The sequence below is a fragment of the Pinus tabuliformis genome, chromosome 2_1 (assembly GCF_031772625.1).
Source record: "Pinus tabuliformis cultivar Carrire ecotype Pingquan chromosome 2_1, CPIR1, whole genome shotgun sequence".
NCBI lineage: Eukaryota > Viridiplantae > Streptophyta > Pinopsida > Pinales > Pinaceae > Pinus > Pinus tabuliformis.
Genome location: NC_142299.1, coordinates 634,175,284 through 634,203,246, shown reverse-complemented (window position 1 = coordinate 634,203,246; position 27,963 = coordinate 634,175,284). Strand labels below are relative to the sequence as shown.

Below are 27,963 nucleotides of genomic sequence, written 5' to 3'. Positions count from 1 at the left end.
TGGTATGCCACTAGTCAGGGCATTGTATGGAGATGATGTTCTTGTTGATTTTTCTTGTGCAGTCAAGACTAGCATAATTTTTTAAATTGATAACTACTTCAATGATACAATTATTCTTCTTATAGCATTCCAATCATTAAGCGGTTATACATGAAAATTTTCAACCATTCACTTTCTTGAATAGAGAAATAGAGATCGCAGTGAATAGTAAAACAAGATACAAGAGACACCAACGTTTAGGCTAGCAGCGAAGGAAAAACCCACAAGGGGAAAACCCAACAATCTTTCCTTATGAGAGAGAATTCAATTCATCAAAATGTACATCAGAATATTCCAAACAAGATTCCAAATTATGACCTCAGTATTTCCAAGTCAAGCCAATCAAAGGAGGGAGAAAATAGTCAACGTTGGTCAATGCCCAATTCTGCAACAGGGGCCAAATTTCGGCCTGAGATAGTTGAACATAAGGGCCAAAAATCGGTCAAATCTCAGGGTTGACATGCAATCAACGAGCCCAAAACAAAGACACAAATTTGGTCAAACAAAGTCAACAAACCACAGATGAATTTGGCCTTCCAAATCAGTGAAAATCTCCATCAAACAAAATCAAATTCTCCCAAGTCAACACAGGTCAAATACTTGGTCAACACAGAGCAAAATTTCTCTTGTTCTTCTTCGCACATGTGGACAAATCACCTTCTTGTTTCAAATCAGATGTGATGGATGGATGAGATACCAAAGTGAGGTCAACAAACTTGTATTTATATGTGATCTTGGAGGAGGGTTTTGACCTTGGGGTCAAACTCATTCATTAAGAGGGATCGACTTGTGCATTTAAGGCCAACCTGGTCAAGCATAGAAAATCATAATTTCTCCTTCGCTTTGCCAATGGAAACACTGACCGAAGCTATCAAATTTTCAACAATTCTTCCATCGATGTACTGGGCACAGAGGACCAACGCAGCAGTGACACCCCCACTAGCATGTGAGGAGCTATGTCACTCAAATTCATCAGGGTGGATTAGGAAGGGTGATTCACATCACAGTGGATTCACTAGTGGAGTGACGAATACAATGGCATATGCAAGATACTAGACAATACATGGTAGTACAGCGACATGCAGTGGTATCAGGTGGTGTGCAGAGATCTACCGCAATATACAACGGTATGCAGAGGAGTATAGGGATACATGGTTATTGTCGCTTGATGCTCTATTCACGAGCAATGGGACACGAGAGGCTCACCTAAGATAGTTGGATGAGACATAGTGCATCATGTACAGAAAAGTGACTTCCCAGTTGAGGAAGGTCAGCGCGCGGGTTGACGAATACAGGGTTGGATTGCCTTGTGATGTGGTTAGGGGAGATTTACAAAGCTTATGTCAACCGAGTCATAAGAGCAAGATTATGCCATTGGTGGGCCAAGAAGATTTTGGAGGAGTTTTATGGGGTCCAATTGGGATTGCTTGCCATATTTCATCATCGAGATCAGCTCTGCACAGCTCGACCTTGGTTCAATGGCATTTCGATGATTCATATATAACGAGGTTACTACATGCATATTTTAATTATTTATGCTTAAGGTGTTATTTGGGGTTGATTATTTAGAGGAACACCTTAGTATAATAGTTTGTTGGAATCGGGATGAAAAGATCTACAAGGCAAGACGATGAAAAGGGGCTTTGAGGTGGCCAATGTGATCATGGTGGCAAATTAAGGGTTTCCCGGGGTTATAAGTGACTTTAATTAGTTACTAAAAAAACACTTTAGTAAATAAAAGAGGGGAAAGGTGTTTTTCATTATTTAATTAGAGAAAAGGAAAAAAGGGGGCAAAACTCCTTTGGAGAACTCACTTAGTGACTTTATCAATTAAAAATGAAGTAATAAGGTGTTTCTTGAAGGATGGAGAAAGATCCAACAAATCTTTAGAAAGGGATAGAGGGTCACTTCTCAAGCATTCTATTTTGTCTATTATTTCTAGAGAATTGATTTGGATCAAGTGAATCTGGTGCCAGGGTTTCAAACAAAACTCTTCAGCTAAATTCAGTGGACTTAGAGTGCCACCCTAGATAGCTTAGCTAATTTCGATGGACTTCAAGTGCCACCCTAATTGGTTCTTGGGGAGATTACTTCAGATCTTCCACTTGTGTAGACAAGAGAATTTGTAGGTGTTTGGGGCGGGATTTTCCTAGGAGAAACCCCTGGCTAAAGGGTTAATCTTCTGAGCTTTATTTGTTGGAGACCGAGTTACTAGAAAAACTGCTACTAGAAATCTGAGTTACAATAAGGTCGAATTACATGAAGAACTGTTAAAGGAAGGTTGAGCTATAGGAAGGCAGAGTTACAGGAAGTTCATGTTACTGGAAGGCCTGGGACAAGAAGGTCGAGTCGAGTTATAGGAAGTTTGTGTTACTGGAAGGTCTGCTACAGGAAGACCTAGCTACAAGAAGGTTGATTTATAGGAAGTCCACATTACCAGAAGTCCTACTACAAGAAGGACAAGTTAGTTCCTTTAGGAGGGCCAAGATCCTATTTGTTGAATCTATCTGTTGGACTGTGTTTAATTGTTGGAGCCAATTCTATTGTTGAGGTTGTGTTTGTTGGAGCCAAGGTATCTTTGCAAATAGGCTGGGTTTATTGTATGGGGCCAAATTGCTTGCTTAGGTGGAGGCAAAATTCATCATTCTAGGAGGGTCGAGTTGTTGACTACAAGAGTGTCGAATTGATAGATTTTTTTGTAGAGTTGTATTACAGGTTCACAAATTGATATTCTCCATGTAAATCTCTTGATCAAATTAATAAAAGCCTGGTTGTGCCTTAAAATATTTTTGTCATAAGTGTTTATTTGTTTTGCATACAAGGTGTTCAAAGAAAAGCTTGCACAACATCATGATATATTGCAATATATCACAATATTTTCACCTTGGCAATATTATTGCCAAAAAAATAATGAGATTTTTCAAACATTGAATATATCGTAATATATTCAAAATTTGTGATCTATCAATGTAAAATCACAAAGCCAATGAAAAATATCTTAAGTTCATCAAAGGTGACCTATAAAATCCAATTTTTGACCTTTAATACTCATTATGACAATCAAAACCAAGGAATTGAGGCTAAATGAGAAATTCACCTTCTTCCATCTAGCTAAGGAAAGGGTGTTTAATGTGATCTACATAGTCGCACTTACATTTGACATGACCCACTTTTTATGTTGCAATGGACTTGTATAAATGTTGGAGAAAGAAGTTGTCATTGAAGTCAAAGGTTATCCAAATGAAATAAAAAGTTCCATATTCAAATAGCACATTTCGAAATATTGCTTTTGGATTTTTGATGCCCCATTTGGATACTCTATCTTTGAATGCATTTTTACTCCATTTACCTAGCTCAAATGGATGCATAACACATATGGTTGGAAAGCTTATTCCAAGACCTTTCCAACAATATATGGCACTCCCTCTAACTCCTCATGATTGAGGAGAAATGATTTTTTGAATATTGTTTTTGGATTTTTTATGCCCATTTGGATACCCTATATTTGAATGCATCTCGAAATATTGCTTTTGGATTTTTGATGCCCCATTTGGATACTCTATCTTTGAATGCATTTTTACTCCATTTACCTAGCTCAAATGGATGCATAACATATATGGTTGGAAAGCTTATTCCAAGACCTTTCAAACAATATATGGCACTCCCTCTAACTCCTCATGATTGAGGAGAAATGATTTTTTGAATATTGTTTTTGGATTTTTTATGCCCATTTGGATACCCTATATTTGAATGCATCTCGAAATATTGCTTTTGGATTTTTGATGCCCCATTTGGATACTCTATCTTTGAATGCATTTTTACTCCATTTACCTAGCTCAAATGGAAGCATAACATATATGGTTGGAAAGCTTATTCCAAGACCTTTCCAACAATATATGGCACTCCCTCTAACTCCTCATGATTGAGGAGAAATGATTTTTTGAATATTGTTTTTGGATTTTTTATGCCCCATTTGGATACCCTATATTTGAATGCATCTTTACTCCATTTACCTAGCTCTAATGGAAGCATAACATATATGGTTGGAAAGCTTATTCTGAGATCTTTCCAACGACATATGGCACTCCCTCTAATTTCTCACAGTTGAGTAGTATTGATTTTTTGAATATTCACTATACATTTTCCTAGTTGCACAACCCAATTCAACCAATGGACAAGTCGACCCAGTCTAGACTCTGAATGCACTATAAATAGGCACTAGAAGGAGCATTTCAAGTCATTCACTCAAGCAAATTCAGATTTGTTCAAACAAGAGAACAAAAGAAGGAATTCTAAGGATTTTTGGCACAATTATGAATGGTTTTTGGCTTATTTTGGAAAGGTTTCTTGACTCATTTTGGAAGGATTTTGGCACACTTTCTGAAGGTTTTTGTCCTAGTTTGGGGCTTGTTGAGGCCATGTTATACCAATAAGGAGATTGAGTTCAAGGATCATTTGTTGAGGGAATTTTTGTTGCTAAGAAGGGTAATGTTTGGGAAATCAAGTGCTTGTGTGAAGGATGGAGGACCTACTACCAGGAGGGCAGATTTTCTTTGACTAATATTGACTCTTACACAAAATTTGGTGTTAATTAATCAGAGACTTGGTGCTTCCTTTCAGTTGGTGCAAAGAAACCCGGGAGTTGGTTCTTCCTTTCAATTGATGTTGGTAATTTGAATGTACTCTTTATATATATTAAGAAAAGCATTATGTGGTTTTCACATAAAAAACTGTCTTTTGCATATTTGTGTGCTTTGCTTTATATTTGTGGATGCATTTCCAAGTTTTTGAAGTTAAAAATTGTTGATACTAATTCACCCCACCCTCTCAGTATTGGGGAATATTCCAATACATGCCTCTAAATTGATGACCACATTCGGTTACTTAACCCCTCCCTCTTTCAACGATATACTTTAGCTATGACTTGGTCCTTTGGAAGATGCTAAGATGTTATTTGCATCTTAGAGAAAGACATCCCACCTTTTTGAGAGGTCGTTCCAGTTCTTCGGCAAGGCGTTAGGCTTCTTGGGGACATAGCATGCTTGTAACGAGGATGTGGTACCTTTTTGATGAGATGTTGCACCTTTTGGAGATGATTTGCCACTTTTTTATGAAACATTGCACTCTTTGGACAGAATGTTTCACTTTGGAGCCCCTACACATGACCTCTAACAGATTCATCCACCTCTTGGGAGATCACACATGTGGATTTATTGTGCATTTTGGAAGATACCTTGTATATGAGCATGTTTACATTAATTTTGGAGCACAACTAGTGGTCTACTGACACATCCACTCTTGTATCATGGATATTTTGTGTTATGACCTTATCTTTAGGGCTTGTAAAGAGATGAAGGCACTTTTATATTTTCTTGGGGCCAAGAAAATATTATTATTATAATAAGAAGGGTGCTAGATCTCTCATATTTGGATTCATTGCTAGAATCGGTGAATATTAACTACTTGTCTACTATGAAATCTATATTTTTGCTATGGATGGATAACTGGAGCAACTTCTAGAGAATGATGTCCTGTAAATGCTTTTACAATTTCATGGGTGCTCTTCTTAATTAAGCGATCTCATTTAATCTTGTTGGAGATTGTTTACGAATGATTACAAGTGTAGTTGTGCTTCTCTGATGATGGTGGTGCACTCTTCATATTTTTATTGAACAAGTCCCTTCTTCAAAATTCTTGGAAGATTGCTGGTGGAGTATCTTCCTTTGAACTATCTTGAATTTTGTAAAATACTATCTGGATCTTCTAACATTTGTAGTGGACAGCCCTAGATATCAACCTCGATCTACTTCTATCCTCTCAAGGGAGTCCTAAGTTGACCCCATATGTCCCCCCTCCCCCCCAGCAAATATGTCAAGCCACCACAATGATATAGTATTCTCCACATCCATCAAGTGCAACCATGGGAAGATCTACAAAGCAAGGACATGTAGGAAGACCACTAAGCAGTAAGCACAATCATCCAACTAAAGGGAAGATGGACTCCCCTAACAAAAGACCTCCATCAAATGATATGATGCCATGATGACAAGGTGCTCCATAAAGATAAATCCCCCCAAGTTGGTCCAATAGCTCCAAGGGACCAGAAGCAAATTTCCATCAATGTGATGAAATCACAATGTAGAACCTCATAAAATATAAGATGTGTAACACAGCTCACTGTGAACAGATTGGCAATATACCTATTTTTCCTTTCTAAATTTGTAAATACAGAGAGATGTTTTGCTGAAAATGATGGTTTGCTATTTACTATTAAGTACTACTTTGTTCTGGAGATTCATTAGGCACTCTCAACAAGCACTCTCTGCTCATTGCAGTTACTGCAATCTCAAAGGACCCATCTTTGGACACTAGTAGAAATTAATATTTCAATTAAACTAAGTTAAATTTTCATAAAAAGTAAGAGGATTTTCAAAATTGTGTGTACTTTACATGATAAAAAAAGATGTTAGATGAGATTAGGTGAGGTTTAAAAAAGAAAACATTTTATCACAAAGGACACCCCTACATCGAATCCTAATGTACATAAGACTTCCACAGCAATGACGGTAAAAATGTTGAGGTTAATATCTGCCACCTTATCGAATTTCTAAGCACCCTCGCTCACTAATTATATCAGGTGCCAATGCCTCATCACTGATTCTACTTCATCGTCTCATTGAGCTATACTTGGTCATTTGTTGGACACAAAAATAATCTAATCTTATCTTACTTTCATTTGAAAATATGCAGTTGGAGTGCTGGAAAGATTACAATTCACTTGACTTCCATAATCTGCAATGTTAATCAAATCAATTTCCATGATAGGCCCTAACAATCTATTGTTGAAGTAACCATCGCCCAGATAGCCCATAGGACAACATTCTTGTTGCCATTGTCAATGGCAACATGAAAAGGAACCAAGTACTTTGCACAAATATTTGTGTGAGATTAAACTAAGAGCAAACTTCAATTAGGTGAGACAAGCATCATACTCGAGATTTAGTTAGAAATTATAACCCTTGATTTTTTGACCCTATATTTGCATCATGCATTGTAGATGAAGAAACTGACTCTAAGAAATGCTTGCAAAAGAATTGACATTTCAAAGAGAATGGCATGGTAAAAAAATATCACATAATTTGTAGTCACTAATATCTAGGGACCCGGTATAACCAAGATATCTTTCTTTCAAATATCATCTATGGATTAAGTAGAGACTATATATCCAATTGCCTTGGGCTATGATTACATGTTGTTTCCTGCTAGTATGACAAAAATTTTGATTGATTATTATATCAAGTAAAACCCTCCAACCATCTGCTTGACATTTCTTACAAATGAAAATAGACTGATCATATAAACAGACCTTAGAATAATAATGCATAACAAAAATTAACCTAGGAATATCAAACATCAGAAAAATGAACTCCTATCCAAGAACAGTACCTTCGCCTTGCTCCACCAGGACGGCTAGGTTCAAGCTTGATACGCTTGCCAGCAATGTCACTCTTGTTTAGAGCTCGAAGTGCTTCTTCAGCTGCTCTTACATCATAAAACTCAATAAACTTGTGATGTCGTTTGTGGGGGGTTTCCCTTATCTGTTACAAATACCATGTTTAGTAATAGCAAATTAAGCACAACTATAACATCAACGAAAAACTAAAATTTTACCTCTTTGACTTCTCCATAAGCTCCAAAAATTCGTCGAAGGTCATCATTTGACACAGATGGATCCAAGTTAAAAACAACGAGTGTACCTTGGTTTATATCTTTATCAGAAGGATTGTCCTAAAAGCACACCAAAAAAAAGAAATAGATAAAGATGATTCATGTAAGATATTAAGCTTATTATTTTCTATAGGGATAAAACTGTAAAATAAACAGCAAAGAAAATGTCTTGCAATGTCAAGAGAGAGAAAGAAAGAAAAAAAAATATTGTTAAGAACCTACAGACAAACCAGAAACAAGCAATATACTTTGTATTTTGTTTCAAACTCAAATTCCTACTGCTGTAGTCTCTTGCAGATTTTGCAAAATTACTGATTTATTGTGTTCATTACTAATCTAAGAAAAAATTTACGGACCTACAGACTGCCACTACAACTTACTCCCAATCTTGCTAAGGATTTTTCTTAAAATTGCCTATTCTTCACTGTTGCCACCCTATCATTTCAATCGTACTTATCAGCATGAGGACATGCATAACCTATATTTCAAAATTTTTACATATGCACTCAAAGGACATGTAGTAAATTACTACAACTCAAGTTCATTGTATGTCTTAGAATGTATCATGACTTAAAGAAAAAAGATAAAAAGAATATATATATATGTTGGAGTTGTCTTTTCCAACGCTTCATTTCCCTATGAGCTAAGTATGGTGAGTTGTAAGCTCACATAGGGACTTGCATGTACCCAGTTGTCATAGCTATCCTTATCCAACACTGTGCCTCATCCATTGCTATATAATGGAGGTCTTCTATGTACATTAACACAAAAATGTGAGTAATATAATACTCTTACATGGTATCAGAGCAGGTGATTCCTGCCCATGCATAATTCGTTTTTTGAAGTTTTCTAATTTTTTAATGATCTGAATGAGGTTTTCTCTTTGAGTTTGGATGTTTGGGCTCACAGGGATCTTTACCAGATTTTGGTTATGGCCGTCGCTGGTGTTCAGGGCTTGAAGGTTTGGAGTAAGAGAGCCTGAAGATTCTAGTCTTTTAGGGTAATGTCAAATACCTACCATTCTCACCAGAAAACTTTGGTGTCACGAGCTAGGGTTCCGTAGAAGGCATTGACGTGTTTCTTACAGTGCTAGGTACATTCTTAATTATTTTTGAGAGATGGGGAGGTTTCCTTGGGGTTTTCTAGTAAGATGGCAGAGAGGGACATCAGTTGCTTAAGTTCATTGGAACTTGGCTATATGGGGCCCTCTTTTCAGGAATGGTTGTGCAATTTTGACATTTCAGTCGCCTTCAATCTTCTGCCAAGCAACAAATTTGATGTGAAGGAGATTTGATTTCTTCTAGCAGTCGAATTAATCGGAATTGTCTTCAACCAATATTTTCAGCTTGAAATCCTCCGAAATATGTAATCAAGCTGGGTTTTGCGCTTGAAATACCAAAAGCATGAAATTGTTGCTTATGGGGCAGCAATCTCCCAGCTGGGCACTTACCCATCTCCAAATTTTGTCCTAGAAACAAAGTTGAAGGAAATTGCAGTTGATTACACTCCCGAAGTCTGCACACATAATCAAGAACAAGACGAAATATCAATTACATTTGATGAAAGGGGCGGTGCACGTTGGAGAACGCTGAGGAGATTCCGCTATGGTACTTTCAGCGAGAAGATTAAGTGCCCAGATGGCAAAACCAGTGGATTGAACTCCAATTTATATCTCTCATCCCTCGAAGGGGATAAATCCCAAGACGAAATTGACTTCAAATTCCACAAGCGATGAATCAACAACAAGTTTTGGCTCTCTTTGTCTACTAAGATCGAGTAGATGTGACAAGGTGACAGAGGGCTCGTTGAGATGCCGGAATATGTTATACAAGATTGTGTACAACGTGTCAAAGCCTGAAACTGGTGCATGGATTGCCAAATTTCACTGAACTTTGGCCTTGCAAATTGCTCAAATGAGGTGGAATGATAGACTTTTTCTTTCTTTTAATCTCCACCTTAGATCGATGAACACATTTTTGCATTGATTTAATCCATGCCTTCATGCTTTAATGTTGGGCCAAGAAATTTTCTTTTTGGGTTTTTAGAAAGGAAATTTTATGATTAAAATTTTATTAAGGTTTCAAGTACTAAAATGAAGAAATGTTAAAATCGTATGAAAAGGATTTTCATATATGTATTTGATTGACATTGCTTTGATGGTGGGTGGTTAGGAAACACTTGGTGCTTTGACAGATGTCATGCAAAACTAGTTGAATTGGTTTTATTTATGTGGTGTTTGGGAGCGTGAAGCTATTGTCATCATTGGTCTTCCTTTGTAGCACTTTTGATTTTGGGAAAACACATTCATCAACTTTTCAAGATGGGTAAAAGATTGCAGCAGCTTCGTGAGAAAGCGGCAGCGGATGAACTTTGTAAAGAAGTCCTTCAGTTACAACCAATGGTAGTTGTTTTGCAAGCTGAAAATGCAACTCTTAATAATAGGTTGCAAAAATCAATAGCTGAGAAAATCCAAAAGGTTGACCATTTGGAATCAACCATGGGAAAATATCTCCAGATGCTTGCAGATGAATTTCAAGAGAAGATTGACCTCCTTGATGACTTGCAAGAGGAAGTTGAGTCTTTTTCTGACTCAAATTTGAAGAAGCAACTAGAAGAGCAAAATAATCAACACATTATGGAGATTGATTGTTTAAAAGAAACAATGATGGAGCAATATCATTTTTTGAAACAAGATTATGATGCCTTGTCTCAACAACTAATTGAGAAGGATGAGGTCATTCAAAAGCTGCAAGAGTCTAAGTAACAACTTGAATTGGAAGTTAGTCGTCTTCAGAAATTTGAGATGGAGACAGTTGATGTTAAGGTGCCAAGCTCTCCTTCTTCCACACTTGATGATGTTGATTGTCAAAAGACTGAAGCTGATGATCATGACGCATCACATGCCTTTGTCACACCCAGTTTTGAAAAGCATACTACTGGTATTGGATCCCAATTGCTGAGTAAAATGGGATATACCGGAGGAGGACTTCAGAAGAATGGACAGGGAATTGTTGCAAACATCAAGAGCAGGTCTTGGATATGATCCTGTTGTTGCCTCATCACCTACATCCAACTGTGAGGTGCTTGAATAAATGCTCTTGTTGATTATGATAAACAGATCAATGACATAGTTGTTGATGTCATTCCAAATGATAGTATTAATGCACCCAACTTTGAGTCTGCAAAAACAAAGAGTGAGGCATCTCCTCATCCTCATCAAAGGAGATCATTCAGGCCCCAACGTTCTTGGTCACATACTAGTCTTGCATTCAGATCGTTACAAAAGAGACGTGAAAGAATGAATTGTGGACCAATGCCAACCATCTAGATCGACTATGGTTGGATCGATGAATGGTCGTAGCATCATTTGAACCAATGCTTGAAGAATTCATATCATTGTATTGCATTAATTGTTCATTGTTGATTGTCGTTATTCCCTTAGTTTTGTTTGAAGGAGAGAATTTTGCTAACAATGAAGACTATTGATTCTTGCTCCTTCCACAGTTGTGTTTTTTTTTTTGGCCGGGGGGGGGGGAGGGGGGTGCAGCTAGATGGTGGCAGAGATTGTTGTCATTTTTTGTGTTTGATCAATGTGACGATGACAATGTTCAAACAAACTTCAGGAGTGTTGTTGTATGACATTTGAGCTGAGTTTGTCATACTTGACAGGCCTCATTGTTTGTTTGTTGGTTGATGGTGTTGCTTTTGTTTGAAACCTTTGTCTCGGTTCTTTACCGACACCTTTGAAGCATTTTTGGGAGATGTTGACAGTGTTTGCCTTTTGGGCATTGGATAATCTAGCTCTCCCTGTGTGTTTTGTGACATGGCCTAACTGCCTCTCGTGGATCCGTTAACTCTGACGATGTGTTCGTTCACTAATACCAGCGGGTTTTGTTGTAACGACAACCATGATTCCAACATTGCAACCTTGTGCCTCTGCAACAATCCTACTTCAGAGATTGACCGACCTCATTGAGGTTTCATGACTCTCATCTTCAGAATTTTGGTACTTCAGCATTTTGTACTTCTTGATTGGAGTAGGCCTATGTTCTTGCCATTTAGTGGATCGTTATGGGATCTACAATTTTAGCTCCATGATAATTTGAGCATTGACATCTTTCTCTCTTTTGGGGGGAGTTTTTTCCTACGGATTTTTCTCTCTTTCTCCGCTTATGAGAGTTTGTACATGGGTACCTAATCAGGCCTCATTGCTAGGACCCATTCTTTGTTTCTTTTTTCTCTTTAGTTACTCCCTATGTTTCGCTTAAGGGGGGGCGTTGGAGTTGTCTTTTCCAACACCCCCCTATGACCTAAGTATGGTGAGTTGTAAGCTCACATAGGGACTTGCATGTACCCAATTGTCGTAGCTATCCTTATCCGACATTGGGCCTCCTCCATTGTTATATAATGGAGGCCTTCTATGTACATTAACACAACAATGTGAGTAATATAATACTCTTACAATATACATATATAAGAAAACCATAAACGAAAAGCATGTAAATAGGTGAATTGACCAAATCACTGATTAGCCAACTAAAGGGTTTCAAATTTCAATTGATCAAATAGGACCTACCAAATGATCTTGATCAAGTCAACTGTTTAGCTCGTTTTTTAATGTATTTTGTTTATGCACAAAGGACTTAGCCATCACCAATGTTTTGCTAAAAAAATAGGACCCATGCTGAAAATAAATATGGACATAAACAGACCAGCAACACACATAAAAATACACACAAAATTTTGGTCAACTTAGACCCAAGCAAAACCCCTTCAATCTTCTCCAGAAAAAACCTGTTAGAGACCTCTTCAAATTTATTTATCTTTCAAGTTCAGGAAAAATACATTTGCAGACAAAACAAAACAACAAAATACAACTTATCTCTTCAGCCCAAAACTCCTTGAAAACCGTGCCCACTTTGCCTCGATTTTTGTGCCCACTTGAAGCTGAAAATATATATTGTATGGATACGACTGTACGAATTGTACGGACTTCCGTATAGCTGTACAGACTATACAGGTTTTTTTCAAAAACTTCTCTCGAACGGCATGCAACTCACAGCGTTCAATGTTGTTCGTACTGTAACCTCTGTTGTCTTCTATGCCTCAATTTTCATGCCCATCTTTGCCCAAAAATCACTCCTTCAGCTTGCTGCAACAAATTTCTCCTTCAGAACTTTTCTCCAGCTCTCAGCCTCCTTTCTCCAATCTGCTCATGAAGAATGAATGCAGTCTCTCTTTTCTTTTCCCCCTTTTGTTTCCCTAAATGACTTTTGGGCAACCCTAAGATCTAATGGCTCAAATTCATTTAGATCAAGGGATGAGAATAAATGTGCATTTAATTCTCACTTTCTATTTTTTAACTCACCCATTAAATAAAGTATCCACATTGTACTTTGTCTAAAGTCACTTTTCACTTTATAATTTAACATTGACTTTACAACTTATAAAGTCACTTTCACTTTATAAAGTCACACTTAGGAAAAGAATTATTTTGGACACTTTTCCCTGGGTAGAGACTAACCCATGGGAAACCACTTGTCCAAGGTACATTAAAATCAACAGCGATTAACAACTTGCCAACGCTCCTCTGCTCTTCAGGTCGACACTTCTTTGGCTCAAGGGAGCCTTCCATAATTAGGGTTGCTAGAAATTAAAGCTATGAAGTGCAAGGTGATGTGAAGGGCAATTTCCAACAAAATAGGTTTGAAAAAAGTTACAAAAATAAAAGGGGATGAGAGGACCTGAAGTCAATGCCTAAACCATTGGATGAATGGAATCATAAAAAGGTTCAAAGGGGAAGTTATTCTAAAGATGGTAAAGGGAGAATATCACTAAAAAGTACAAGCTAAAAGGCCCCTTTCCTTGCTTCACTATAGTGCAGAAATATAGTCAAGAGTGTTGCAATGTAGAAAGCACCCAATATTTGAGGACATAACAACTATCAAGAACCATGTATGAGAGGCTCCAATCCACAATTAGAGAAAAAAAAATATTTATCAACAAATTTCTAATGATAACAAGACATAGAAGATGGGAACAGTTCACTACCTTCAAACCATAAAAAATATGTCTAGCTATATCAGCAACAATGGGAACAATAATAAAAGATATACAAACATCCTCACCTACAAGAAATTGTTGGTTCTCCAAGCACCTCTAGGAGACTTGCCATTTTGCTCCAAGGGAAAGAGTTCTCCCAAATCCAACCAGACATCAAAAGTGAGGGAGCTGCTATTTTAATAGAATTTCTAGCTCAACCTCTTACAATAAAAAATGATATTTCCTTTGTTCCAGAAATTGTAAGGAGTATCCCACTCTATCAATTGGCTTTGATAGGCAAACCTTTATCAAGATTCCATGATGTATCATCAATACAATGTAGATGGAAACTTGCACATCACACCATAATTTAGGCAGAGGCTGGGTACGACACCCCTATTCATGGCAAAAGATGACCCAGAGTTATATGTCCATGCCCAGCTGCAATAGACTCGTTCCATAAGTTGAATAGGGGACCCAAACAAAGCAAGAGCACAAGTCCACTGATGCATGACTCAACAAAGCGACTAGAAAATGTAATAATCATCATTTATCAAAGTGGCTCATATTTTATTTTGAAGGTGGCCTCACCACCTCTTAAACCAATGCAAGAGGCTCCATCACACGATTATATGCGTGGTGGCTCAATAAATGTAAGGAAATTGAAAATGTATATATGGCCATATAAAACCAATCCCACAATTGTTCATTGGACTGATTCATAAAAAAATCCACTAATAAATGTCCCCTTCTTCAAAATGTGTGGCAGCCCCTCTTCATTGCATGATTAAGAAAGTTGACACCACCATGGCTCCATTTCAGCAAATGCGCCTCCCCACCCTCCCCCCGGCCCCCTCCAACCAAATCATGGTACATTAAATTTGATGGGCTCGAATCATATAGTTATAAAAAGAGGGGTACATAATTCATTAGCTCACCAATAGGAAGTATCCCCTTTCACAATACAATATATCATTCAACTATAAGCTATGGATGCTTTAGAGTTTAATCTTTAAACCAAAAATCCCCCATTGTTGATGTTTGTAGCTTCAGCAAGTACTTTTACTTGGTCCTAAGTGTCTAGGCATGCAGAAATCGCCTAATACACAGTTAACGTTAGCAATTAATTTAGTGATTAAAGTAATTTCTTTTATAAGACAAAAGTTTGTGAATCTAATGAAATGCAAAGGTTTTTGCATTAGTGAATTGGATGAATCTCAACTATCAATCTCAACTCAACCATCAATCCCTTAGGATATTAGGTTTGTGGATTTGATCATAACTCAAGCTTATAAAAGAAAGGCTAGGCTAAGGGAGAAGACACACAAGACATCTTGAGCAAAAGACATAGTGAGAGTGAGATCTCAGTGATTGGGTTGAGAAGGACTTCCATTCATGTTTTTTGGATCCGAGAAAGGTGCAAGGAGCAGCAACAAAGATCTAGATCAACAAAGAGATAGACCGAAGGACAGATCTAGGGTGGGATCAACTAGACCAAATCCAAGTTTATTGTTGTATATGTAATTTCCTCATAGGACCATTTCCCAGTAAAGGAACCCAAGCAGGTTCTCAATTTAATAAATGAAGAGTTGTTTGATTAGGCAGAAAACTTGTGTGCTTATGTGATTGATACTTGTTATTTAATTTGCTTCTGCTATTTAAGTTTGTTAAGATCCCAGATGTGCTTTTATTCAGTAGATCTGTAATCTGCTAGGGAATAAATTCCCAGGTTGTAGGGTTCAAGGAAATATTAACAAACCTTTATAATATAATAATCTCTCCTCAACATCTCTGCCCCTCTCAAGCATATGGGTAAATAATACATGGGGTTATATGTGTGAAGGGATGATTGTTCCTAGTAATATTTAATAAATGTACCCCACTATCATATGCATGTCTCAAGGATTAAGCCATGCATTTCTACATATGAGCTAATTCAAACTGTGTAACTGAGAATGGCTCATTAAATCAGTTTAAATCAATAGCATGCCCTCATAGCTTTAGTTATTGATAACTAAAAGAATGTTCAATGAATTGATTAACCTGGAGCGAACAGCTCAATGATAATACAAAGATATTTACAATAATAGAAACATCAGGTTTCTATGTAGAATATAGAACAAACAGTTTCATCTAAGAAACTGCTAAAAGAAAAAATAGAAACAGCTAAAAGACTGAGCATTACTAAATAGAGATATATTCTAATACCCTCCCTTAATGCTCAATCTATTTACAACACCAATAGACCCGCGAAATTTTACAAATTTATCAGGACCAAGAGGCTTGGTGAAAATATCGGCGGGCTGCTCTGTTGTAGGAACATAGTGCAACTGAACTGAGCCGTCTTCAACCAGCTGTCGAATGTAGTGGCAGTGAGTTTCCACATGCTTTGTTCGTTCATGAAAGACTGGATTCTTGGCAAGTTTGAGCACTCCCTGATTATCACAAAACAAAGAAGTAGGCCGTGTCTGAACAACATGCATATCTGCAAGCATACGACGAAGCCAAACTGCCTCACAGGCTGCCTTAACTGCTCCCCGATACTCTGCTTCTGTTGAGGAGAGAGCCACTGCCTGTTGCTTCTTACTAGTCCAAGTAACAGCACCAGATCCTAGACTAAACACATACCCAGCTGTAGATTTACGGTCATCAACCGAACCTGCCCAGTCAGAGTCAGTGTAGCCACTGAGAATAGGATTGGAGCTGCGAGTATATAAGAGGCCATAATCAGAAGTACCACGCACATATCGTAGCACCCGCTTTGCTGCTATCCAATGATCAGCTTTAGGAGCTGACATAAAGCGAGAAATGTAGCTTACTGCAAAACTGATGTCAGGTCTGGTAGCAGTAAGATAGATGAGACTGCCCACTAATTGTCTGAATAAAGTTTCATCCACAAGAGGAGAGGATGACTGTGCTGAAAGTTTGAGCCCTGCTTCCATAGGAGTCGTCGCCGGTTTGCAATCCTGCATTCTGAACCTTTCCACAAGATTTTTGGCATACTTGGACTGAGAAAGAAAGATCTGATTTTCAGTCTGCCACACTTCAACCCCCAGACAGTAATGAAGAAGTCCCAAGTCTGTCATCTCAAAAGTTCTGCATAGATCTTGTTTGATCCCATGGATCAAATGTGCAGAGCTGCCAGTAATGATAAGATCATCCACATAGACAACTACAAACAAGATATCATCACCAGTATGCTTGATATACAGGTTTGCATCAGATGGACTCCGCTGAAAACCCTGATCTGTCAGGTACTGATCAATTTTCATGTACCAAGCCCGAGGAGCTTGTTTCAATCCATAGATTGCTTTAACTAACCGACACACTTTCTGTTCTTGACCAGCAACCTTGAATCCTGGAGGCTGCGTCATGTAGACTTCTTCTTGGAGATCACCATTTAGGAAAGCACTCTTTACATCCATCTGATGAACTTTCCAATTGAACTGAGCTGCTAGGGCAAGCACAAGCCTTATGGTACTCATCTTGGCTGTAGGAGCAAAAGTCTCCTCATAGTCAATGCCTTCCTTCTGTGAGAACCCTCGAGCCACAAGACGAGCTTTATACTTGTCTATGGTTCCATCAGCTTTGTATTTCACTTTATACACCCATTTGCAGCCTATGGGTTTTTTTTCTGCAGGAAGATCAGAAAGTGTCCATGTATGATTCTTCTGAAGACTTTGGAATTCGGCTTCCATAGCCTGTTCCCACTCAGATGTACCCTTAGCCTCTGAATAGGTTTGAGGCTCAAAAATACTGTGTATGTTAGCCATAAGAGCAAAATTGACTGTAGACTGTTGTCTGTTCTTATGTCTAGAAGTTCTACCTTCAAGGAGCTCATCATCCCGGAGATCACCTATGGTTTTAGCCCACCATTTAGGCCGAAGAGAAGAAGAACCAATATCAGGAGCAGAGGAACCAATATCAGAAGGAGGTGGAGAAGGCTCAAGAGCAATAGGGACAGCAAGAGGAGGGTTAGCTTCTGGAGGAAGCTCAGATAGAGTATTATCTAATACTGATGCTACATCATCCCTCCCATCAGGTGGACCGACTGGAAGAAGAACACTGTGAGGCTGATCCTCAGAACATTGCTGAAAGAATCCTCTGTCCTCATCAAAGACTACATCCCGACTGAAGCTAAGACGACCAGTAGCTATATCTATCAGCCTATAGGCTTTGTGATGATCACTATACCCTGTCATCATGAGTTTCTGGCTTTTGGAATCCAACTTAGAGCGCTTAGCAGCTGGAATCCAAACATATGCAACTGAGCCAAAAACTTTGAGATGACTGATCTTAGGCTTACGACCAGACCACACTTCTTCAGGAGTCTTCCCTTTAACAGCCTGAGTAGGGGATCGGTTAAGAAGGTAAACAGCAGTAAATACTGCTTCAGCCCAGAATTTGTTTGGAACACTCCGGTGTTGTAACATGGAACGAGCCATTTCAACAACCGTGCGATTGCGACGCTCGACAACACTGTTCTGCTGGGGAGTGTAAGGTGTGGTGAATTGACGTTTGATGCCATGAATATCACAGAAGTTGGCAAAAGCTGAGGAACAAAATTCCCCCCCATTGTCGGTCCTAAGGGTCATGATATTACAACCAGATTCGTTTTCAACTAAAGTTTTAAACTTCTGAAAGGTACTAAGAGCATCAGATTTATTTTTTAAAAAATACACCCACATCTTTCGACTGAAGTCATCTACAATAAGTAAAAAATATTTGCAAGCAGTTATAGAAGCTGTATTCATAGGACCACAAATATCAGCATGAAGTAACTGAAGTACCTGGGATGCGCGCCAAGATTCTCCAGTTTTGAATGACGACCGATGTTGCTTTCCCGCTTGACAGGCGCTGCATACCCCCAACTGCTGAGTCTGAATATCAGGTAATCCTGACACAAGTCCCTCCCGAGAGAGCTGAGAGAGATACTGCATATTGAGATGCCCATATCGCTGATGCCATAGAGTACTGATGGGAGAGACACGAGCTGCTAGTGCCACTTCTGGAAAGTCACCGGTGTCAAGTAGCCTGTATAGACCATGGTCCTCGAGGCCAGTAGCAACTGTCAGACTGGTTTCCCTGTCAATGATGGAACACTTGTGTGCACTAAACACAACATCAAGCTGAGGAGAATTCCTCATAATCTGACTGACAGAGAGCAGATTAATCTCCATACCAGGAACATAGTATACATTTAGAAATATGAGCGTGCGTCCACCAGACTGAATTTGAACTGTACCCCTGCCAGCAACAGTGTACTTTTCACCTCCACCAAATACAACTGAATCACTGAAAGGTGAAAAGTCAATAAACCAGTCACGCCTGTGAGAGAAGTGGCGTGATGCACCAGAATCAATGTACCATGCAGAGGAAGGAACATGTTCTGAAGACCTTTTAGCCATAAAGGCGTAAAAGGCAGAATCTGTCTGCTCGGAATGTTCTGCAACATTCGCTGTCTGATGTGACCCTCCCTGTTTCTTTTGTTCAGCAGCAATCCTCTGCCTGCAGTCTTTCTTCATGTGACCGAACTTGTGACAGTAATTACACTGTACACTTTTCTTCCTGTTAGGATCAAAAGACTGAGATGATCCTCTCTGCTGAAAAGACTGAGAGGACTGATATTTTGCAGCAAATGCATTTTCCAAGGGCACTGATGAAGTACCATTACCAAACTGCTGTTTCCACCTATCTTGCTGCAGAAGTTTGGTACATAAATCTGAAAACTTCAGATCAACATTTGTGGTTGTAATGTTGAGTGTTTCAATGAAGTGTTCATAAGATTTTGGTAGACTCTTCAGGGTAATGACTACCATATCTTCTTCCTCCATGGTCCGACCAATGGCGTCGAGCTGATCTCGAATGTCTTTAATTTTGTTGAGATGTTCCTGTAAAGACATATGTTCATCCATCATGATGGAGAACAACTGATTTTTGAGAAAAAAAGCTCTGCTTTTATCAGATGTCTCATGCAATTCTTTCAACTGTTGCCAGATTTCAGCAGCTGTCTTGCCAGAAGGGATCTGTGGTAACTGATCATCAGCGACAGAGAGCTTGAGAAGCATAACAGCCTCTCGATTTCGATCATCAAATTTAACTTGATCGGTCCCGGCTGTACCTGGACGAAGCTCTTTGCCCAAAATGAGTTGATCAAGACGCCTGTACTCAAAAATGGTCAGCAGTCTTTGTTTCCAAATGTTATAGTTGCTGCCATTAAACCGTTGATTTCCTTCTAACATCAGATTGGTAAGTGTGGCCATTTTCACAAAGAGAATACAAAAGTATGACACACAAGAACAATGTAGCTGACTGCTTTAAAGAACAGACTTTCTCCTGTCTAAAACAATAGTAATACTGCTAATACAGTTCTTCCACAAGAGAATGCCGGTCTACCATAAGAGTATACTGATGCAATAAACAGATGTCACAGGTCTGAGTTTGTAATGAACACGGTCAGGATCACAAAAACATTCCGCTGATTGGTAACACACTGCCGGCAACCAGAACCACAAATACAGCAAATACAAATTTTGAACAAATGGACCCACATGTGCTGTCTCAGGTTCACGCTTCTGCTGAATGGTAACCCACTGCCAGCAAACACCACTGATATATACGTCTCAGGTATCGGTCATATGTTTGAAAAATGGACCACGTGAACCATATAAAACTCGTGGTGAATATAACCACGAATTTTATAACACGCGAATGACAAAGAATATATCACGCGTATGAGTTTTATAATCACGGGCTTGACTTTATAAATCCACAGGTTATAATGAATGACGATTGCAAAATATAACAGCGATTGCAAAATATAACGGTGACAATGAACCACGGGTTTCAGATCCACGTGGTTTGACTTATAAATCCACAGGCGCTTGCAAAAGACACAGGATGCGTGATATATATATAGAGCCACGGGTACTTTATAAATCCACGGGTTTCAGATCCACGTGGTTTGACTTATAAATCCACGGACGCTTGCAAAATACACAGGATGCGTGATATATAATGAATACACAGGTTGCGTGATGTATATATAGAGCCACGGGTTTCAAATGAATGTCACGGGATGCAAAATGTATTGCCACGGATACATAAGCCACAAGTTTGACAGCGTTTAACAGCAAAAAAAATTGACAGATGCTCGCAGATCGATTTTCAAAACACAACTCCGATTTTCAAACAAACAAATGAGTTTTGAAAGTAGAACACCTGGATCACGAATGCTGAGAAATTCCACGGTGTGGTCGAGTAGCCGCCAGGTGAAGAAGAAGATAGCCGGATCCGTGATTCCAAGCAGAACTGACCAGCCAAAAAAAAATCCCGCTTCCACGAAAACAGTCACCGCCACAAAGTTATTTCTTTAATAAAATGATCATGCAAGAGAAGAATCCATTTCTGTATCGAGATGGACGACTGTAAGCTTTTATCACAGCGAGCAAAGCCGAGGCTAAGACTCAGTGAAGGCTGCCTGGCTTACAGAGGGCTCGACCTTAGAAAGGACTCAAGAGATTACGATGCAAAGAGAATTACTGTTCAAGAAGAATCTCTTAACCTTGCTCTGATACCATAAAAGAATGTTCAATGAATTGATTAACCTGGAGCGAACAGCTCAATGATAATACAAAGATATTTACAATAATAGAAACATCAGGTTTCTATGTAGAATATAGAACAAACAGTTTCATCTAAGAAACTGCTAAAAGAAAAAATAGAAACAGCTAAAAGACTGAGCATTACTAAATAGAGATATATTCTAATAATAACATAGGGGTGGCCCTATGTATAATTTTATAACCACTTAAAATCAAGTGAATAGCCCCTTTGCATAACATAAAATCATCCTCACATACCTGCAATTATACAAGGGTATACTTTATAAAGTTTTGTGCCATGGGAATATAAATGAACTATTCTAGTAATCACACCATGAACCAAGGTCATAATAAAAGGAGTCCAAGGGCAACCAGGACAACATCTACAAAAGATATCCCATAGGGCCAAGGAACATCTCATAATCATCAACCAATGCATCATAACCACAAACTCCTCAACCTTGAAGCTCCATCAACCAAGCTATTCCACTACAAAGAAGAACCAAACCGTGATAATCAACCACATAAGCAGCAAGCACAACACCATCCAACCAAGTAGATTTGAGACTCAACCAAAGTTCTCAAGAATGCACAACCAAAGAAGCCACTACCAACATCCCAAGACTATGAAGGCTAGGATTAGTATGCCATACTACAAAGACTCCGAATCATCACATGTGCATCCAGATGCAATATAGGTGTTAACAATACCTAATATAAACTTGTCCATACTAATTACAATCCCTAACCCAGTAGGGACATCAATTGAGGCACACAATAGAGGTAGCGCACCAGGGGATCAACAATGAGACCTCCTACATGAAGGTAAAAGCACTCAACCACTTGATCTAGCCCACTAAGCTACCAAGATAAACATACACATACATGCATACATATAGTCACCATGTACGAGTACAAATACATATATATATACATGAAACAATGCAAAACCAAATATCAAAAAAAAAAAATCATATTTGAAAAACAACAAATAAAAGCTTTACTTCTAAGAAGAACACATCTGCATGAAAACTTGACATGATACTCTTAACAACCAATCATTCATCATTCCCCAAATGGCCCTTTGACATGCCAAACCAAGCACCTCATGGGCAACTCAAATCAAGTCCCCGCACAAGCACAACAAAGAAATTTTTGACAAGCACTACCTTAGAAGAGATACTAAGCCAAGCACTATAACTTCATGGGAAACCCCATCAAGTCCCTGCTCAAGCACAACAAAAGACTTTTAACAAGCACTACAATAACAGAAATACTAACGAAGGAGCCTTAAGATTTCCTACAATGGAAGTTGCATTGTCCTTTAATAGAGGATAAGCAATATAATTTTAGGGCTTAAGGCTTTTATGACTAACAATATCCTTATCCCTTTAGGATTCCTCGCTTTGGCCCATTCTATTTAGTATTATGCGAACAATTTATTTTCTGAGATTGTTCAATTCACAGATATAATGTTTTAATGGATACATCAATATCATAGTTTGTATCTTTTTCTCCTCAAACTCAGTGTATATTCCTTTATTTTCTGGGATTAATAAATTCACTGACATAATATAATGTGATTCCATCATCAATTGAGTTTATCCCAGGTGGTTGGGAGGAACGATTATTATCCTCTCCACTTAGGTTCAAGTCCACAAGTGACATGATAAGTTCACATCAAATATATTGTTGTAATGGCTTCGAGCCTAGTTGTCGAGCAGCATTGAGCCCTGAAAAATGTTACACTTGCCTACAGGCTGCAGGGTGGAATGCTTTGCTAAAATGAAAAAAATAATGCAATTCCATTACCCAACAACAACATCAATTTTTATATCTTTTTTCTCATCAAACTCGGTGTATATTCCTTTATTTTTTGAGATGAATAAATTCAGCAATATAATATAATGCAATCCTTTTGTCCAAAATCGGCATCATATTTTATATCTTTCTCTGGTCAAACTCGGTGTATAGTCCTCCGGCAAATCCAACTGGCTTTGAGGAGGCTACACATCTCAAATCGTACATAATGAACATATTTGGTTCACACCAGGGGAGATTTCTCTAACGTTTGGATGCCTCTTCACTCAGCTTCTAATCTATTTTTGCCACTCCTAATTTATCATGCATTGTAAAATTCTCTTCCCTTGAACAAGAACTTACCTCGTTATAAATTGCTTCATTATTTTCCTTGTGTGAAACAGTAACTAATTTTGATTCCTTAAAATAAAACGAAATAGTTCTCTTGTAGATTAATAAATTCAACAAGGTTTTCCCTTCTAGATTTGATATTCTTGGCATTCATAGGAAATTATAATTGATTTTTATTATATATAGATAAATTTTTAATTCCAAAAGGAGGAAAAATCCACAAGCTTGTTTAGTCCACAGCCCAATTCCAATTCAATCTATGCATCAGACTCTTGGAATAAAGTATGTACCTTTGGAATAGAAAAATGAATGTCAAGTTTCCGCCTTCGTAGTGGCTTGTTTTGAAGGGCCCGCATTGCATTCCGAGCAGCACGAATATCATAGTAAGATATCATTACAAACCCACGATGCTTGCATGCAGTATAGAGCGTCCTGATGTCACCATAATGCTACCCAGACATAAGAACGATATAATCAGTACCTGATAAAACTTACCAGTATATTTTCTGAAAACATAAAAACAACAACTATGTGAAAACTTAAAAGAGTTCATTGAATGGAACATGAATCATGAATATGTGTGAACAGTCTAACAACAAAAACACACAACATGTCAGGAATGAAAGTCAAAAATAAAATGAAATGGACCAAAAATGGTCAGGAGTTTTTCACTTTTGAATAATAAAGAGACTACAATCCCCAGGATCATATAAAATTCTAGCATACATTTTTGCCAAGGCTTTCAGGCAAAATTGTTGTATCCAAGTTAACAAGTAGAGAAACAATGGCCAGTATAAAGCCCCAAATTCAACATGAAAGGCTGGATATTGAAAATGAAAGGCAATGCACCGATATAAAATTTAAATTCATAATCACCTCAAAATAAGTACGGAGCTCTGAATCCTCCACGTTACTGTTAATATTCCGCACAAATAGTGTTCTAGAGGGATGTTCACCATAAGGATGTTCCCCCACAATTGTCGCAGGCACATTTGAAACACCAGAGTGACCAGCACCACCACCAGTAATATAATCTGATATTGCATTGTTATTTTTTACATTCATATTTTCTAGAGAATCTGAATCTAGTTCCATTCCACCTCCACTGCTAAACAGATCATATTCTTCTGATTCTTCCATCTGGACGAACAGACCACTCTTGTCAAAATCATCCACTATGCCTGCCAAAAGTTCTTCTTCATCATCAGGAAGGCAATATCCTATAGCTTGTGACTCCATCCCTTGAAGGGATTCAAAAGAATCTTCTCCTTGATCTGCTTTCTTGGAATGACAGGATGCAGATTCCATTAATTTTCCACTGCATCCCTTATCTGACAAATTCACTGTAGGCAAAGCATGCAAGTAATTAAAACACAGTGCCACTCCCATTATTTATATTCAAGTAACATGTATTAAATCTGGATTTAAAGCCACAAATTATTTCATACATTTCCCATGAAAGAGAACAGGCAGCGAGCTTGAAAATAAACTCGTATCACTTGATAAATGAAAGCCATCCAATTTGGCTCCAATATCAGTTCCCTCTTTCTTTGCCGGAGGAATCTGCATGTTGGGGCTCCACATTGGTGGACCTGCATTCAATTATACAGTGATTAAAGCTCTGACATCTTGTGAACATCACAAGTGATTATTAGCGAATAATATCAAAAACACGCTACCCTGAAAATGCTTTGACTGATCCACTGACTGGCTTATTGCATAGTCTCAAATCGAATACCTGCAAGGATAGTGGAAATATATTTTCAACTCTACCACAAACGATAAAATCTCAAACATAACATCACAAACATACAGTATTAGGAACCTATCATGATAAATGGGAGATATATCTTCAACTAACTCTACCACAACTGATAAATCTCAAAAACTAACAAACACGCAGCATTAGGAACATATTATGACAAAAATACTAAACATAAAAGCATCTTAAAATTTAAACCAATAAAACAAAATAAACCGCAGTTTTACAAGAAAGATGTCCCAAACCCTAGAAAGCATCAATGATACAGACTGTAAAAGTCATACAGCTCTACCTAAGGAGTACCAATTGATTACTCTATCATTAGAATGAAATGGAAAACTTATGGCATTGCAACCTTGGAACAAGATCCTTGATCCAACAAGAGAACAAAGAATCCCTTTGGAACAAGTTGCCATCGGCCTCAAATGGACATTGAAGTTAAAATATATGTGAACTTTTCCAAGATGGGAAGCAGTCATACAGAACTGAGCTCCTCATATAACAGGGGAGAGTAAACTGACCCCAATCTATAGCAAGCAGACTATGAGGGCAGCCACCCAATATCAGTGGCAACCATAGTCAGACATAAAAAGGACAGTTTGAAAAATTCATGAGAAGCCATTTCTCTGTTCCTGCGGGAGTTCTGCTGTCTATCATTTACTCTGGCAACTTTACATATTTTTAGACCAGAAATTGTGCCTATTCTTATTCTATTTCAATTCATCCCACATTTGATAGGACTCAAAATGATTCAAACCAGGGGAGTTAGCTTAATTTTGTTTGTCACCAATGTTGTTGGGCATTTAGCTAGTTGAAATTCCATGCCACCAGATACCTGGTTTGAATACCCCTGGATGAAGCACACTAGTATATGCTGATGGGTATACTAGGGATACAACAAATATGGATAAGCATCCCTTGTGCTTCCCCATGAGGTTTTTCTTGAAAACAGGACTCAGGAGGTTATCAGTCATCCGAAGGTCAAGTGCACACTTCCTTCTATTATTAACCACAGTTTCTTAAATAGGAGGAAGCCAAAGCATGTAATAATAGTATATTTAGTCACACTTTTCAAAGCATGGTATAATGGTCCACACAACTACACCCTCAAATTTGCATAAAAATATGTTTAACAATGAATAGCTAAATACTTCAAGGCTCTAGCAGTTATAAATTTCATACCTCTGAAAACAAACTATTAAGGAAAAGGCCAACTTTAAAACAAGGTTATAGTATATACATATTGGTTCTTGAAAACCCTTTCCTCAAGGTCACTAGGTAGAACAAAGCTTGACTAAAATACTTAAATGACTAACATGAGTTTTAAATATACATCATGTAGGTAAGAATTGTTTTTACTTTTACCTACAGAGAAAATGTACAACTAAAAAATTCCTTTCAAAGCAAAAGAGCATAGTTTCTAACTGACTGGATAAATATCAAATCAATGAGGCCACAGAAACACAGACTTGCAATGGCTGAAAGTATAAAATGTCAAAAGTATAGGGCACTAATGAATAGGGAAAACTTTGAATAGGGCATACCTTTGAATAGGGAAACATTTAGGAGTTTCCAAAACAAGTACATTTAGAAACATCACCTCCCAAAAATGGAAATGTCAGTCAAAATGTCAGCCGAAATGTCATATCTATATATATATATATAAGTGAATAACACATTATCTTGCAAGAAAAAAAGGATTAAGACCCATAGATGACAATTTAAAAGGAAAAACAAGTCTATATTAACTCTAATAGATGATTACATGATGGTCGAGTTTCGGCCAAGTTTCGGAGTTTCGGGTACAGGTACGACCCGAAAGGCTGGGTTCTTTGAAGTTTCGTAAAACATACGGTTCAACAATAGCACAAATAGGCATAAAAAAGGAAGGAAAAGGTTTGCTTGAAAGGTATGATCAGCAAAATGAGAAACAAACCTTCAAACGACCCTAAGTTGGATCCTAAATACAGAATTAGGGTTTTTCAAATCCTAGAATTACCGAGGGTTCATTACATCATCTCTATATAAGCACTTTCAACCACGAAAATTTCTAGATTTTGATATTTTAAGGCTCAACAATGTGGAACGACTTCAAATCAGCTCAATGTCCAAGCCCTAGCTAAATTCTTCCTGAAATACTAACCCTAGAAGTTTGCAACTGCAAAAAATTTAGGAGAGAGAAAAAAGATAAAATTTGATGATTTTTGATGGAGTCTTAGGGATTTTGACCATGGAAATATCAAACCCTAGAAGGGAGTGTTACCCACCACCAATGGTTGACCCCATAGGAGAAATTTTTTCTCCTAGATTTGTCTTCAGCAAGCATCCAGCAGCCCCTGGAACCCACCCATGTAGTCGATATATTGTGCGAGTTGATCTTCACTCCCTGAGTCAGTCATATGTCCCCTCGCCCATTTGTCGAGAGCGCATGTTTGAAGGTGGTCTATCCAATCTCGAACGTCTGACTTTCATTGTGCAATTGGGTGCTTATGCTTGTTTTTCCTCGGGAAAACTTGGGTATGGAATATTGGGTGACTTGGAAAGAGGAAGGGTTTTGACTATAGTCTTGTTCCCTCACCTTAAATGGGGGGTTAATCCTCAACCCTAGTCTTGTGGGATCTCCCCTATTGGCTTATA

General features: G+C 38.1%; 1 protein-coding gene across 15 annotated transcripts in view; it reads right to left on the bottom strand.

The window, feature by feature from the left end:
• LOC149202148 (protein MEI2-like 2) overlaps positions 1-27,963 on the bottom strand; it is a 118,458-nt gene that overhangs the window by 26,400 nt on the left and 64,095 nt on the right. For 13 of the 15 annotated variants that reach the window (XM_089403087.1, XM_089403096.1, XM_089403089.1 and 10 more), the window contains 6 exons: positions 25,244-25,302; positions 25,013-25,156; positions 24,441-24,907; positions 23,855-24,013; positions 7,711-7,827; positions 7,486-7,637 (listed from right to left, as the gene is read on the bottom strand). In XM_089403087.1, the coding sequence (XP_089259213.1) occupies positions 7,486-7,637; positions 7,711-7,827; positions 23,855-24,013; positions 24,441-24,907; positions 25,013-25,148 (1,031 nt within the window). In that variant the 5' untranslated portion in view covers positions 25,149-25,156; positions 25,244-25,302. The remainder of the gene's footprint in view (positions 1-7,485; positions 7,638-7,710; positions 7,828-23,854; positions 24,014-24,440; positions 24,908-25,012; positions 25,157-25,243; positions 25,303-27,963) is intronic. The other 2 variants (XM_089403097.1, XM_089403101.1) reach the window with 1 other exon arrangement.